General features: G+C 35.8%; 3 protein-coding genes across 6 annotated transcripts; all 3 read right to left on the reverse strand.

Annotated features, from left to right (window-relative positions):
* Positions 1–4,188: 4,188 nt before the first annotated feature.
* LOC117923826 (endonuclease 1) lies at positions 4,189–6,487 on the reverse strand. The gene is made up of 9 exons (XM_034842300.1): positions 6,328–6,487; positions 5,767–5,947; positions 5,579–5,686; positions 5,427–5,482; positions 5,256–5,339; positions 5,025–5,120; positions 4,825–4,889; positions 4,650–4,723; positions 4,189–4,506 (listed from the first exon to the last, which is right to left on the reverse strand). Exons 1-9 carry the CDS (start codon positions 6,460–6,462, stop codon positions 4,382–4,384), a joined length of 924 nt encoding a protein of 307 aa, XP_034698191.1. The 5' UTR covers positions 6,463–6,487; the 3' UTR covers positions 4,189–4,381.
* Positions 6,488–6,524: 37 nt separating this feature from the next.
* On the reverse strand, positions 6,525–14,313 carry LOC117923825 (endonuclease 4-like). Of its 4 annotated transcripts, none has more exons than XM_034842299.1 (10): positions 14,233–14,313; positions 13,823–13,938; positions 12,717–12,897; positions 11,709–11,819; positions 11,544–11,599; positions 10,819–10,902; positions 9,281–9,373; positions 8,718–8,785; positions 7,979–8,052; positions 6,525–6,958 (listed from the first exon to the last, which is right to left on the reverse strand). In XM_034842299.1, exons 2-10 carry the CDS (start codon positions 13,934–13,936, stop codon positions 6,768–6,770), a joined length of 972 nt encoding a protein of 323 aa, XP_034698190.1. In that variant the 5' UTR covers positions 13,937–13,938; positions 14,233–14,313; the 3' UTR covers positions 6,525–6,767. The 4 variants fall into 4 exon arrangements, with proteins under 4 accessions (XP_034698190.1, XP_034698189.1, XP_034698188.1 ...); XM_034842298.1 differs by having other exon boundaries at positions 14,195–14,283; XM_034842297.1 differs by lacking the exon at positions 14,233–14,313 and adding an exon at positions 14,139–14,226.
* Positions 14,314–14,621: 308 nt separating this feature from the next.
* On the reverse strand, positions 14,622–16,059 carry LOC117924174. The gene is made up of 2 exons (XM_034842755.1): positions 15,749–16,059; positions 14,622–15,651 (listed from the first exon to the last, which is right to left on the reverse strand). Exons 1-2 carry the CDS (start codon positions 16,026–16,028, stop codon positions 14,861–14,863), a joined length of 1,071 nt encoding a protein of 356 aa, XP_034698646.1. The 5' UTR covers positions 16,029–16,059; the 3' UTR covers positions 14,622–14,860.

Raw genomic sequence — 16,059 nt, forward strand, 5'->3', positions numbered from 1 at the left:
CTTATGGGCTGGCGGTGAGAGAAAAATGTGAAAAGGAAACTACTAGGAAATTGGCAGTTTTCGTTTCCACAACTAAAACGACGTCGTTAGAGGGGTTCATTGAACCGACGTTGGAAATCGAGGTGAAAAGGACGATGCTGCTTCTACTGGGATCGCTTCTCAGCTGATCTAGAAAAGGGTAATTTGGGGTTTTTGTCACGACCGGTCGCCAGCTGTATAGCAGCCGAAATCCGACGGTGAGTTTTTATGGGGGGTTTTGATCTCAAGTGGTGCAGTTCATATTACTGCGTGGGCCCAACTCAGTTCTCCATGCTCATTGGTCGTTCTGAGTGGGACCCAAGCGGCACCGTGAATGTTGCGAGAATCGTGGAAGTAAAGCAACGGTTGAGAGAGGTAGAGATTTCGTGTCAAATTCATCTGGAAGTCTTGTCCGTCGTGTTTCAAATGTAGAGGGTTGAAAGCTGACTCTCCCAGGATCTCGGAGCCGTCTGTCGTCGAGATTATTAAATTTTCGTTGTCTGTCATTCCCATAGATTGGACATCACATGAATAGTTCATATCTGTCACTCCTCCAACTACCCCGCATTGAATTTAAACAAGAACAGATCTCGCTTCGTGAAGGTTCATGAATGAGACTATACATCCTATTTTTGACCATACCGTCTCTTTTGTTTCTCACCAACTAGAACAAGTGACGATGAAATAGTAATTCATATTATATACGTATAGAAAATGAGGGGTTAAGATTTTTCATGTGGCATGTTGTTGAATGGATGTAGTGCAAAACAACTTCTCTTACTTTTGCCTTTTTTAGGGTATGTTTGATGAAAAATATTCTTAGTATAAAAAATGTTTTTGAAGGGAAATGAAATATTTGATAAAATTAAAAAAATTATTTTTAAAAATTAAAAAAAAAAACTTTGTAGCATTTCTTGGAGAAGCATTTAATAGACGATTCTTCTAAAAAATGTTTCTATAAGAAATATTTTAGCTAAAAACACTTTCAGATGTATTCTTATTAATGTTTCTTCTTCATTCATCTTCTCATTGCACTCTTTGCTAGAATTCTTACCCCTAAGATTTGTCCTCATACAAAGTTTTGTTAGCTCCATCGTCATCCAAAGCAAGCTATATTTGTTGATCACCATGACGTGACAACAACTTTCAATTCATGTTATAATGATTTAGAAAGATAAAGAAAAAAAAATCAAGAACCCTCTTTTGTAAAAGAGTGAGATAAAAGACAATGAAAGAGCTAATGCACTATCATAGTTTGTTGCACCCACATTTATAGATTGTTTTCATGGGCCATAATTAAGAAATGTAATTAGAGTTTTACAATTGTGTCAATGGAAACTCTGATACCATTCATTATATAAGCAAAAAAATTAATACACACATTAATTAATAAAAAAATATAAAAATAAAATAATCTAAATGCAAAGGTTTACAAAGTTTTAATATGGTTCAACCAATCATATTTATATCAATGGATTAGAGATATTATTTCACTAAAACATAGGGTAAACACATATACAATTATTAGGTTCCTTAATATTATATATTTCTCTTACTTTTTATATCTACACCATCTTTACTCTATGAGTGTTTGAGCCCTCTTACTTGTTTCTATTCTTTTTCACATCTCTATCTATCATATATAGTTTTCACAATTTCATCTTCCATCATATCTCATAATTGGTTCCCCTTATAAAAAAAATGTTTGTAGAGATATTTCTATTAATTTTCCTTATTTTATAAGTATTTAATTATAATAATGCATGAATTTAAGAAATATTTTATACAATATTCTTTTTATAGAAAGAAATATATGTTAATTAGGAACTTGAAACACTTCCTAATAATCCCCATGGTAGATCAAATTTCATTGGGTTAATCTTTTATCTTTGTATAATACAGTCTTTCAAAAAACTTGTATAAACCAAATCTTTATTCCATACTTCGGGTTTCTTGTGCGTCACACTCTTCTTTGCTTCATGTATCACATTTCAATGAAAGAACAATTGACTTCATTTTCAACTCAAATCCATTTTGTAATCCTCTTTTATATTCTATTATTTTCTCTTCAAAAAATCTTCAACGGAAGACTCTTATACCATTTATTAGGATGAAGGATTTGATCATCTTATCTAAAATCTAATTAGCTATTTCTCTCTATATGGTTTGATGTCACACTCTTCTTAGGGCTTAACCATCCACAGGTATACAATGATTACTCATTCCACACAACGCACCCATCTCAAGGCTTATAAAAATGGTTTAATGTTACAATCATTTACACTCATCTCACTCACAATTTAACCATTTGGAGGTACATAGTAGCTTTGATTCCTCTCACGCAACACACCCATATAGGAGTCTTAACTCATACTGAGGCTTATAATAGTGGTAATTAGTCATCTCGGGTATTACATGCTCATCCTAGTATCATTTTTCAATAACCATTTTTCTTAAGGAACAATATTGTTGTATACATAACAATTTCTCCCTAACATGCAATTCAAACCCATGATTTAGCTCTAATATAAAGAGATTTGAACCTATTACATTCAAAATTCTCATACCCTTGTTTTTGGGATTTTCCTTGAAGATAGGGTAGTAAGGATGATAATCCAGTGACCTTATTTTGATATCGTCCTTATTATTTAAATGTATTATCATTTTTCTTATTATATTTAAAAATATGTAATTTATAAATAAATAAATATTATAAATTTTTATAATTTGCTTTTGGAGAAGTCAATTTTTGTAATAAAAAAAATTGTATTTTACTTTGTTGTATATAGTAAGGGCAAATCGGATACCCGAGGTTTGGGGAAAAAAAAAATCTCAAATCCCCTCTTAACCCGGTTATCCCACTTATACCCGAATGCCATCCTATATGGGCTAATTTGGGTCTGGGTCTAATTGGCTGGAGGTGCTCATCATGCCCCCAGACTCATTATGCACATGGCCGAAGGCTCAAGGCCCAAGGTCTGTTCATGTTAGGCCAGCTCAGCCCTTGCTTCATTGGTCCATGTCATGGCTGCCCCCCCTCAGGCTTCACCTGTCTTTAAAGTTAAAATTTGAGTTTTATATCTCACATTAAATTAGGATTAATAAAACTTAATCTTAAAATTAAATAATAAAATTATCTTAGTAGAACCAAAGAATATTCTCTAGATTCCTATTTGAGGAGGATATGCTTTATGCTCTATAAAATATATATGTTTTTTTAAAAACACTTGGTTTATTTAACCATTAAAATGTTAAGACATCGCACTTAATAACATTGACTATAATTTCGGTCAAAATTAAGAAAATTTTACTTAAAAATGCAAATAAAAAAATCCCAAAAGAAAATGTCTAATATCTAACCACTATAAGCAATTTCTTAATACCTAACCTAAACTCAATCCATTTATATGCCTAATTTTGGGCATAGAAATTAGGCATAAGGGTATTCAGTGAACTTATTCAGCCAACCTTCTCAACATAAATTTGAGTCATACAGTACTTGCATCCTTTGTATGAATTAAGCCTTCAAGAGAAGTTCAGGAAACTGTACATTCTTATATGGTTTTTTTAAAGTCAAGTTAGATTAATTAATAAAACTTAATTTTGAAGTTAAAAAAGTATTATGATATTGGTAGAACCAAGAGAATATGCTTTACTTGTGATTGGGGTTGGGGATTGTATAATTTAATTTTGAGATGAAACAATTATGATAGTCTTGCAAGAATAAGAGAATATGCCCTCTAATTCATACTTTGTAGTTGGAGCAAGAGAATATAGTTCAAATTGGTTGGATCATAACCAAAACTTGCTGACCCCCTTGTATGACTATTCATACAAGAAAGGCAGCAGCTGCTTGAATTGCAGACGGCTTGTTTACTTCTAGCATGATTAAAAGTTAAATTGAAGGAACAGAAGAATGAGGACACCACAGAAGCCAATCCTCTTCTCCTTAAGACATGACCACCATCCCAATTTGGCAGGCCAAAATCTCCCTCACTTTGTGGCCAATTCCCCACTCTTATTCCATTTGCTTCTGTCGTTTGTCAATGTCATGTCCAACACCCTGCTGTATTTTTTTTAAGGTCTCCCTTATTTCATGGTCGAGGTCCTCTATTTTAGCCATTTTTCTTTTGTTGCAAGTGAAAGTGACCTCTGGCTTAGTCTTTGTCATTGGGGAGAAGCTTAACATAGAGCACATTTTATTAATTGAAGTCCATACATCAATTAAAGATGGTATACATTTGTGGGTGTTCTTGGACAGAACTGAAATGAATGAGCTTTTCTGATATGGTCAAGCTAATACATGAGAGATGGTTAACCAAAGAATACAAGCAAACTTCCAGGATTTTGCATTGTTATGTGATTAAGTTGCTGCTGACATTTTTCCATGGGAGTGGCCGAAGACCCGGTTCAAAATCATGGACAATCGAACTCCACCCTGAGCAATTCGTTTCATGACTATTGGCATCCTTGAATTGAAGTACTCGTCTGTTAACACACAATTCTCAAAATAGTTACTAATCATCATCCTATAGTTAACAAGCTAATGAATGGTCTTTGGATTATAATAATGAACTGAAAAAACAGGTTCTCTTAGAACTCCATCCATGTGGAGAGCTGGATTGACTTACCTGCAAGAGTTGAACCAGGCTTAGCACCCTTATACCCCCATTTACAAGCTATGCTTATACTCTCAGAAGCATACCTGTGTATGTATAGAAAGAAGCATAGATGAGAACCAGAAGTAAGTAGCTAGGAGGAAACACATATAGAATACAGAAAGGTGTTTCTTGGGGAGAGAAATACTTGTTTGGACAAGTGAGGAGATCATTGCACTCTTTCCAGGATGAAACATCATCTGCCCAAACTCCCTGTGTTGTATAATAACCAAAAACATGAAACAAAAATTGATTATATTTTCTTTGTTTTGGTGAATTTATCTTTCTGACAATTCAAAGAAAATAATTTCCCATTTAGATGCAGGAAGGGTGTTTAGTTGGTCTTACATCAGTGAAGTTCCCTTTTATATCTTCCAGGAGGAGGTCCATGTCCTTTGTGTAGAAATCTGCAGCAGCTGTAAGAATGATCTCCCTATCCCATACCTATACACAGCAAAGAGTTGCTGATTATTTCTTTCAGGATATTAAGAAATGGGGCTATGCCCAATCATTTGCTTTCAAAATTTGTCCTTTCCAGTCTTGAAGCTGAAAAAAGAAGCCATAGTTGTTGTTACTCACATGGTGCAGATTAGATTTGTGCCTAAACCAGTGTAATTCTATGGTGTTTCCACCTTCATCGCTTGTGAACCCAACATGCAATGGCTGAAAGAACAAGAAAGAAGTAAAATCTGATCAAGAAAAAGACGTGAAAAGGATGGATAAAATGGACATTCAAATTACATCACATACCTGATGGATGTCTCCCATGAAGTGTGATAAGAACAACAAGGCCTCAGTCAGATTATCTGCAAGGCAAAGAAACCAGGAAATTGAAGCAAACACCCACCACACCTAACATGTTTGAGATGAATGAAAAAACTCATAGAAGTTGGTATCCTTACATCTGCGATCAGAGGATCCTTCTCCATAATGAGAAAGCTGAGAGGTGAAATTTTTTATGGCACCAGCAACACACATGTCCTGCAATCCATGGGGATCATGACAGTCCCCTGTGTGACAAGAACAAGTTCACGTTACTAATGCATTGCCTTTGATAACATCTCAGAGAATTTCCAAGAATTAAGCTTACTTGAATAATCAAAGGTGCAGGCTTCGTCGGGTGTATCGATGAAGTGAAGTGAGCTCGTCCACCGGTATTTGTACCAATGCCGGATTTGATCAGGCCATGTGCAGAGCGCCGACAAGTCTCCATTGACATAGTCAGGTAACAAATTTCTAACAGCTTCTGCCGCCTCTGGCTCCAGAAGAGCCTATTATTTGAATTTATAGCGATTGTTAATCACCATAATCTAATCTATGAGTACTATGGAGGACAGTAGCGTCTGTTTTAGGTTCCAGATTCTATAAAATATTGGACAAATATTATGTATAAGTTGGCCAAGAAAATCTGTTCTGCTAAATAATAGCAAAAACGAAAGAAAAAAAAAACCAATATTTCAAATACACAATTTTCCTCCCTGAGTCAGAGGGATATAAGAATCCAATAGTGAACTTTCACTCTTAATGATTCTAGGTTAAAATAGTCAACTTTCTTGATCTTGAAACCTAAAAATGAGATTATCTAGTGCTCTTCGGCCAAGGCCTCCATGGAAGGAAGACCCACAACCTACAGGAACGAAATTGATGTTACCTGCGCAATTTGGCATGTCATGATATGACCCTCTTTGCTCCAGGCCAGAGCGCCAGGCCCCATAACAAAAGCGAAAACCACCAACAAACCAACGCCAGACCGAGACAACCTCAACAAACGTCCAAACTTCCCCATTCTCTCAAAAGATTTGTCGACTTAGGTCACCAGACAATTTAGTTATGTAAGATGAGAAAGCATGAGCAATGAGTGGTTATATATATATACAATGCTCACATAAGGTCCTTATTGAGTGCAAGTTTCACATTCCGCATTTTTGGGTGCCCCAAACCCCCAACGTCTAATACAAGCAAGAGAAGATGATGGGCAAAGCAACTGATAAAAAAGGAATAGTGTGACATAGTAAACACAATATACACTTGTTGGCTTGCCTTAAAGTTAACTAAATGGTAGATGAAGATTGCAGTATGACGAAGTTCAAGTTATGAAAATTGTTGCAGTGGGCTCCACTCTATATAATCCACTGGAATTGTTTTCTCTACCCTTTTATCTTCATGCTTGAGAGAGATTTTTGGTTGAGAAGCAAAGATACGGTTAAGGGTGGCAGCCAGGCGGATCCCACCTTGGGCTAGCCTCTTCTCCACAATTGGTAGCCGAGACAGGAAGTAATCATCTACAGCACAACAGAACATGAAAACATAAGTAGGCTGCAGAAAAAGAAATGCTCCAAGCAATAAATTCAACTAGCATATTGAATGCTTATAAGGAACATAGTTTGTCATTTATGGAAACATGATAAATTTTTTTCTGGCACATTTTCCATGCCTTATCCACAATTGTATTGTGTTCTGTAAATTCCCGGACTCAGTTGGCCATGTGCAGCATGTGTTAGACAATCCCACCATATCTTAACTCAACCTACATTATGATTATTAATTTTGCATAACCCAACTCCCCAACCAATCTTAAACTGATCCAGAACATGAGCTTAGGCTTAGCCAAGTTGGGCCAGGCTAGGAGTAGGGTTGGTTCCATGGTAATATATTTGGGCTTATGTTGACTCGTAACCCGTCCCGACCCACCCAAGTTGCAGTGATGCTTCATGTGACAAGCTCTTAATGACATTATAAAAATTAGTTCTGTATTTGAATTTAAATATTACTTAAGACAGGAAAAGTAAATCATATGACGGGCACCCATCCCAACCTGCCCAAGATGCAGTGATGCTTCATGTGACAAGCTCTTAATGACATTGTAAAAATCAGTTCTGTATATGAATTTCAATATTACTTAAGACAGGAAAAGTAAATCATATGACGGGCTCCATTCCCCTGCTTAGACCTTTGAATTTGAACAAGGAAAAAGAAATTGCCATAGATCCCTTACTATCATATGAGCAAGGGAGATGACGATTATCTTTATCTTCTTAAACCACGCAGATTTTATTTACATACTGAATTTCAATAATCAGATTCCTCAGTTAATTTTAGCTATTAGATGATGCATAGATCACATTTATGCGTTAATGATCTGTAAAGCTAGAGTTGGTAGTCCAAATTAATGTGCCATCCCTATGGAAGTTCCATATGTGATATATTTTTTATGAGAAGCAATGTAACATGCATTGAAGAGACCAATATTTTATTTGAAAAGAGCACAAATAAATAAAATTAAAAATTAAAAAGTCATTTACCTCCTAGAGTGCTTCCTGGTGTGGCATTTCTGTAAGCAAACTTGCAAGCTAAACTAATGCTTTCAGAAGCATACCTGCAAAAGAAGAAGCACTCAATCATGTCTAGCTACATCTTGTTCTCTATAACATGACAGACAATGAAGTGAAATCTTTTCCATCATATGTTTCCAAAACTTGTTAGTTTGTGAGAAAAAACAGTTTTTCCATATCAACCAAGTGCCAAAGGCACATGGGAATTTTTATGTTGTGAGAATCTACTGAATTTTTTCAGGAAACATCGATATGCATATTTCATCCAATTGTTTTAGTGAAGGTGAAACTTAGTAACAGAGTAAGCAATTCCCTAGCATTAAGCTATGCAAATGCCTGAGCATGCGCATCAACATTGGAAAAGGATGCTTAATAGTAAATATTTTCAGTACTCTAGTTCCCATGTTCAGTCTTCATTCAAATTATACCTTGTTGGTATCTGTTAATAAATCCACATAAAGGAATGGAATGAGAGTTGAGTTATCAAACATCAGGAATGGATCAAATCAAGCACAACAAAACCAATTTTCGAGATCACAACTTATCAATTCTCATTTTTCTTATCTTGTCTTAGTACTATATATTTTGGGAATGCATGTGCCAGGTATTTAATTAAACCAATCACCTAAAAACTATAGTGGCAGAAACCAAAATTCAAAGGATGCCAAATCAGCACATCCAAAAGGCACAAGAAGGAAGATGAACTTACAGGTTTGGACAAGCCGTATCATCAGATGCACAATTTTTCCATGATGAGATATCAAAGGACCAATCACCCTATTTACATTAAAAGGGAACCGAAAAGAAAAAAAAGGTAAATACTGTATATTTAACTCCAAAACAAGGTAAGGAAACAGCACTAAAAAAATGAATTTATCTTGGAGCACTTGATTTTCATTGTCAATTGAATAATACACTTGAAAAGGTTATTAGATGTAATAAAAGAAGCAGGGACTACCAAGGGAAAAAAACCAGGAATTCAGTCCCTAAATTAATAGAATTTTGTAAAATTCCTTTCTAGCTCTCATTAAATGAAAAACAAATGGAAAAACCAGAATATATACTACTTTGCCACTCAAATTATCAAAATTGTTCAGCTAGAATAAGAATCTTTGGTTCTGTTATGAGCCCCAGGGAAATCTTTCACCATTACTTGACATCTAAACACTTATTAACTTTGTGGGAGAACCAACCAAGAGTTTGAAGTGCCCCTCCAGTATATGCAACTGCTCGACCCAGAAACATAAACAGAAGGAAAAAGGAAAAGCGTACCGTAATATTTCTTTGAATGGCTTGTATCATGATTGCAAGATCTGAATTGTAATATGTCTTCAGGGCGGAATCAATGATCATGTTATCCCATATCTGGAACAAAACCAGTTTAATTGAATCTGATCACATAACAATAAGCATGATTGACACTTGCAACACCACAGATGAACATGAATTCCAGAATTAGCAACATTTGATTAACATCTTTTATGTTAGATCAACTAGTCTGGCCAGAAAGAGGAAGAAGAGCACTAAATCATTTTTCTTTATTCTAGCATTAGGTTGTTGATCATAAGTAGTTTCATAGATGCAAAGGTTTGTGATATGGATCATAGGGATAGGTTTTCTAGATTCAAAGTCAGTCCATTTCTTAATACCCGTCACACGGGTTGGAAGTCCTTGATTTCATATAGGATAAAACATTCAATGAAAAGCATAAATGTTTGTTCAATGGGAGTTCAATGCCACTGAAAAATAGTGAGCTATATCTTCTATGTAATTTTTAACTGAAAGACATTTACAAATATCTCATAACTCATGGTAACCACATTATTCAACCTGCTCCCAGGAAACCCTGCTTTTTCTTGTTAATAATGGCTGAAATACCCTGCTCTTTCTTGTTAAATAAATGGCTGAAATACCAAAACTTGTCAGATAAAAATCCACCTAACTCAAATTATTTGTCTGCAAATCAACCTTGAATAACTTGAAATAGTTAAATCATTAATAATGTCAATAGGCAATGAAAAAAGAAACATAGTCTTCGATGGTGTTTGGTAAATCAACTTAATAACTTAATTTAAGTCATTAACTTATTCTTAATCCCAAATCTCTTTTGCCTTATTTGTCCATTTTTAGTGAGTATATTTTACAAACATGACTTCACATTCAAATCTCATCTTTTATAATAAATATTTTTGTAGTTATCTTATGCATTTACAATACTTTAAATATAGATGTTTAACAAATAAATTCACTGCTAAAGATAAGTGAAAGCATAAATATAAGTTAAAAATTACTTTAGGGTAAATATGCCAATTTGATGATTAGGAATAATTTTTAAGTTAACTTTACCAAATAACCTTAATACTTAAAGTAAAAATTAAGTAATAAGTTTTAAGTTAACAACTTAAGAATAATTTAACATGAAGTTAGGTATAAGTTTTATGAAAGACCCTCTTAGTCTCATGTAGAAATCCTCAAATTCCCTGTTTTTTGTTTTCCATCTCACAGGAGAAAAAAATGCCAAAGATAACAAAAAGAGAGTCAGCAACAGAGAAAGAAGAGATTTTCTGAAATCCTGCCAGCTCCAGTGTATGTGCACACATGACATGTGCCTGCTTACAATCCAGCATTCCTATAATGCATCCCTTTTTTTTTTATACACATTACTATATTGCACCTTATCAGCACTCAAAATAACTTGTGTACTGTTTATGACATGTTACCCCAATTAATGAAGGGGGAAAAGAAAACAGAGAATGTGAGAGAACAAGGAGGGAAATTTCATATATTAAAAAGAACTATCCAACACTTACATGATGCAAATTAGTCTTCCTCCGGTACCAACGGACTATTATTGTGTTCCCACCTTCATCTCCAGTAAAACCAACATGTAGGGGCTATCATCAAGAAACAAGATGAAGTCTTTAATTAGTTTTGTTTTTCAATTTTTCCCCCTGGAATCTTTTGTATCAATTTAGTTTTGTGGGTAGACAAGCAAAAGTAGACTGATACAAAGTTAACCTTTGAATTAGGTAAATGATTAGTAAAGTAAATGGGTGATTATGGTGATCACCATGGCTCTGCAGCCATTCTTCTGATTCCTGGGTATTAATCACAACTATATTGATATGGTGTGTTATATGATATATATATCATTGTACAGAACCAGGAGAAAAAAACTAGAATTTCTATAAATATTAAATATAGTTGCAAGGAATTGTGTCCCATATAGACTACCCACTTTGCTACACTAAACAGGTGGCTCTCTACAAATGAATCCATCCTATGGAATATTGAATGGTATCTATAGCAAAAGGCATGCAATCCTGGTAAATTTGTGATACATATTCTTTCAAACTGGATTTCACTCTATGAATGATCCTTTCCACATGAGGCTGCCACCCACTTATACATTCCAAAGAAATCTATGGTAAGATATATTTAGCAGGACCTTATAATTGAAAGAGAAAAAAAGAAAGAAAAGAAAAAGAAAAAAGGAAAGACTTATAAACAATCTGAGGTGCCAAAAAGAGCAAACCTGATGGACATCCCCAATAAAATGTGATAAGAACATGAGTGCCTCTGTCAAATTGTCTGTATGTAACAGAGGAAGAGTCCTTATAATTAGAGCCATTAAAGTTACAGAAAAAAATCAGATTGAAGACCATGCAAGTATTAAATCGAGTAAAACATTGGTGCTTACATCTTATTTCTGAACCTGAATTGTGATAACCAGAAGTGAGTTGCTTTGTGTAATTGTAAATTGCTCCAGTTACACATATATCTTTGTGTCCTCTGAAGTCATGGCAGTCTCCTATAACAAAGTACATTATTTGAGAATAATGTTAAAGGAAACAAAAATTTCTTAGCTAGCCTGTCAAAAGGGGATGTAAATTTGAAAATATAACCAAGAGGGCAGAATCAGCTAGTGATCAAATGCAACATAACTTCACCAGATTTAAGGTACATATTATGAATCGGATTTCAGTCCATTGAAAAAAAAAAAGACGCATGACGAAATGAAAACTGTAAACTAGGGTATTCCAACAAAAGTATGACATAGACTGACATTCTCCAATATAAAAGAAAAGGCAATGATTTTGCTTAATTTTGCAAGTTGCTTTTCTAGGTTAAGTTTTACTGCTAACTATACACACATTAATTAGCTTACTTTATGCACGATTTGAACTAGTAAGCCATCATTACCTGCATATCCCCAGATGCCTTTTCTAAAAAAATTGATACACTCCTAATGATTTGTTTTAGAAACAAATGAAACCAAAGAGAACTTAAACATGGTACTGCATGCTTGAAAAATAGAGGAATATCTGCAGATCCAAAAGAGCATGCCCTAGCAGCCTCCCTAGATCAGAGCATGTAATCTATCCTAGGCAACCTGCCCCAACACTGACAACAGTATTGAAGAAGTAGGAAGCAGCCCACTCAATTCAGACCTTAAAACTCTAGTTTCATCCATGAAGAAGTCAGACAAAATAGAACACGAGCTCAATCGTTTTGATCATCCAGCTTGCCCCCCAGATGTTATGGATGAGCAACAGTTACTTATCAGAGTAGCATAAAGGTTAATGGTTTTCTTTGTAACTCCAAAGTCCTTGGGAATAACTCAACATAGAAACAGCAGTAGAAGTGATTCAAAATGCAAAGAACACAATAGCAGAACCTGGGAAAATAACCACCACACCAAACTTACTGCAGTATTCATAGTTACACCTGTAATCTGGCGTATCTACATAATGTAAAGGGCCACTCCATCGCCAATGGAAGTTGTGACGAATCTCATCAGCCCAGGAGCAAACGGCAGCCAGATCACCTTCAGCATAATCTGGAAGCAATGCTTTCACTGCTCCTAATGCATCTTCAGAAAGGAACCCCTGAAATATCCAAAAAAATTTCACATCATCCTTCCTGGTGAAGGGATGCATCGGGCTGAGTGCTAGCCCTTTTGGGACATACTGTAGCAGGATCAATGAATAGTACCTTGCTTCAGTGCAATAGTAGTGCACATAAAGGCCATTGAGACTGATTAACCCAACTTAGAAATTGGACTTTCCCCAGATCCAGAAACTTATATGAGAGTTAATTAGAGTCAGATGATCATAATTATGGTTGTCTAATCTGGTTTATTTTATCATCTGAGGCTCCCCTGAGTGAGATGCATTTAAATGATGAGTTCCAAAAACTGTTGCATGTGAGCTATGCAAAAAGCAGAACGGGATAAAAACTTCTTCCATTACTCCCTTTTGCTCAACTTGAACATGCTCATCCGATTGTTTTTTCTTTTCCTCTTATTCATTCGATAGAATACTTGTTTACCATGAGAAGCGATTCTCTAACTCAACAGAGCACTTAGTCCTAGATAGAGTTGAATTGCAGACAAGTATCCATTTACAGTCACGCTTTTAATGTAAGCAATACCTTGAGATTGCAACATATATCATTTCCCTACTTAGATGTCATCTGATTCATAGAATGTACTCCAAAATTGAGTTTTCACTTTCAACAAGTAAATGAATACTAGTAGCAACCAAGGCTACAATTTAAGGCTCCATTTGGATTTAGACCAAGGAAATGTCAAGAGGACAAAAGAATTTTCTGAAAATTTAATTTAAAATGGATTTTTTTTTCCTCAAGCCTTTTCGAGATCCAAAAGGAAGTTAGGCTTGGCCACATTTCTGGCATTGGTTCACTAGAATGTTATTCCAAGATATTCATGTAAAATTTGAACTGTTGGAACTATAATAGAAAAAAGAATCACCTAATTCCCGAAACTCAATATCTGAAATTATGAAACTTTACCTCAGCTATTTTACAAACTGCATAGTGTCCTTCCTTTCCCCAACTCAGAATTCCAGGAATCAATTGTAGAAGAACAAGTGCCCTCACAATCAACAAGACCCCAGACCAAGCCATATCTGATAGATAGAAAGAGCTAATTTAAACACTGAACAAAGGTCTTCAATCCAATTGCAATTTACAGATAATCCATTGTATGTGTTCGGTCGCAGAGAAAAAGGAGAAAAATAAAACAAAATCTGGAATCTTGCGTTTTAGATCACTCCCTCCAATCCCAAAATAACCCAAAAGAAATCTTAAATTGAAACTTAATTTCTACATTTCCTCAGCAACCAGCGGGATCATGTACTAATCAGGATCAACAGAGCACAAAACCTAGGTGCCAGGATGAGTAGCTGCCGATAAACCTCTACTTGGGACAAAATTTTCTCACCAACCAAACCGAGAATCAGTTCGTCGTTTTCTTGAAACTGTGTGTCAACGTTAAAAGGAACGTGAAGGGTTAATTGGTAATTTAATAGTAGAAGGTAGTGGCCCATCCGGTACCAGAAAAACACTTACCAATTACCACCACTCGATCATCCCCGTGGGTCCATTTTGTTACCCATTGGATTTCTGCATTTTAAATATGAGAAGTTTTTTCTCAACAATTTTGGAACAAACATTTTTTTTTTAAATAATAATTTAAAATTACATAAAATTTTAATTATATTTTATTTTCTTAATCAAATATAAAAAAATTATTTTTTTGCACTTTTTTTTTTCTTTTTAAAGCATTATTTTATAATAAACTCATATCATTGAATCAATGGTTTATTGACTTTGCTTCAAACTTACAACCAAATAAAAGGTATGCCATCTTACATGTAGACATACAATTTTCTTGCAGTGGAAAACCAACATCAGTAGAGAAGGACCACCACAAGCCTTTCTTAATCCTTATTTCACACAGCAGTTTTACTGTCATAATCACCTTAAACGGAAATCCTTAAAAGCTATTTCAAACGAACATCACACAAAGGAAGAACCACATTTAGTCCTTCATTTCCTGCACACTATTCCATTGCCGCTCCCAACCCCACTGGTGCAGTCAAGTGAGGCATATTCCATAGATAGCAAGCCCTCTCCTGTCACATTGTTGCTGGGAGAGAACAGGCAAGACTTACAATCTGCCGAGAGAAGAGAACTGGTCCTGTACTTTTCCGCCCCACCCACAATAGGCATTGCAACACCTGCCTTTGCTGTATTGTGGAAGTTAGGTTGGTAAGTCTGTCCAAGAACGCCCTCAACTTGAGCTGACAGATTAAAGAACCTGAATTGTACTTCCAAGTGGGCGAAACTGTCGTTGGAAGGTATCTGGTAATTGTGGATTCTGTTGTCTTCCTCCGTCACTGGAATCACATTAACTGATATCTCTACAGCTTCTGAGAGGGTGACTGTGGCGCTGTTCTTGCTTGCAATCCTCTCCACTTTGAGATTGTTCTCTGGAGAGGTCCATTCCGAGTAAAGGCCTTCTGGAATGGATAAAGCTTCTCCATCGTAAGAGAACTGCAAGTGATCCTCCTCGTTGTCCCATTTTTCTGTTCTTGTGGCTTCAAGGGTAAAGGTGTGAGAGCCAAACATGAGACCCAAGGCCTGGATCCATGTATAGTCCCGGGTTCTTCCAGCAGGGCGGAGACCAATGAATCGGGAATTGATTTGGAGATTGATATCAGAGACCAGGCTGAAATGCTCATTGCCCTTGCCATGGAAGTAGAACACAATGCCATCTCCACCTATGAAGCGAGGGTCAAAGCAGGCAGCTCCCACGCCATTGCAATTTGGTTTACGCCCTGTTTCATCAATAATAATACAGATTACTTCCATTTTCCTGATAATTCAAGACAGTCATTGTAAACAGTTACTAAAATTTGCAAGCATAATTCATACCTCTGCAAACAGCCTCACATTTGGGGGAGTAACAATCAAGAAAGCATCCCTTAGATTTCCCATCTTTAGGTTGGACCTGGGGACACTGAGCTGGGCATGTTACATATTTCAAAAAGCATTTGCTACCATGGTTGTAGCATGTCACACGCTGTGGTTTGACAGGCCGTGTTGGCTTGGCTCCCGGAGGTGTTTTGCCAGTACCTGCCCGTGTTTGCGTCACCCCCAATGAGACACATAATAGCAGAAGGATCACCATGGATTGAATGCTTGATGCCTCCATTTTTTTTCCCTCTAATGGCAAAAAAAAGAAG

This window comes from Vitis riparia, chromosome 10 (genome assembly GCF_004353265.1).
Source record: "Vitis riparia cultivar Riparia Gloire de Montpellier isolate 1030 chromosome 10, EGFV_Vit.rip_1.0, whole genome shotgun sequence".
Lineage (NCBI taxonomy): Eukaryota > Viridiplantae > Streptophyta > Magnoliopsida > Vitales > Vitaceae > Vitis > Vitis riparia.

Excerpts from the sequence above, each read along its gene's own strand:
- LOC117923825 (XM_034842299.1), bottom strand. The coding sequence starts at position 13,936 with ATGGCTTGGTCTGGGGTCTTGTTGATTGTGAGGGCACTTGTTCTTCTA. Across the intron at positions 11,600-11,708 it reads TTCAGGTTCAGAAATAAGAT|ACAATTTGACAGAGGCACTC; the intron begins GTAAGCACCAAT and ends TGTTACATACAG. Across the intron at positions 9,374-10,818 it reads GGAAGACTAATTTGCATCAT|ATATGGGATAACATGATCAT; the intron begins GTAAGTGTTGGA and ends GTTTTGTTCCAG.
- LOC117923826 (XM_034842300.1), bottom strand. The coding sequence starts at position 6,462 with ATGGGGAAGTTTGGACGTTTGTTGAGGTTGTCTCGGTCTGGCGTTGGT. Across the intron at positions 5,483-5,578 it reads AGGATCCTCTGATCGCAGAT|ATAATCTGACTGAGGCCTTG; the intron begins GTAAGGATACCA and ends TTTGCCTTGCAG. Across the intron at positions 4,724-4,824 it reads CTCCTCACTTGTCCAAACAA|GTATGCTTCTGAGAGTATAA; the intron begins GTATTTCTCTCC and ends ATACATACACAG.
- LOC117924174 (XM_034842755.1), bottom strand. The coding sequence starts at position 16,028 with ATGGAGGCATCAAGCATTCAATCCATGGTGATCCTTCTGCTATTATGT. Across the intron at positions 15,652-15,748 it reads ATGTGAGGCTGTTTGCAGAG|GGCGTAAACCAAATTGCAAT; the intron begins GTATGAATTATG and ends TTGATGAAACAG.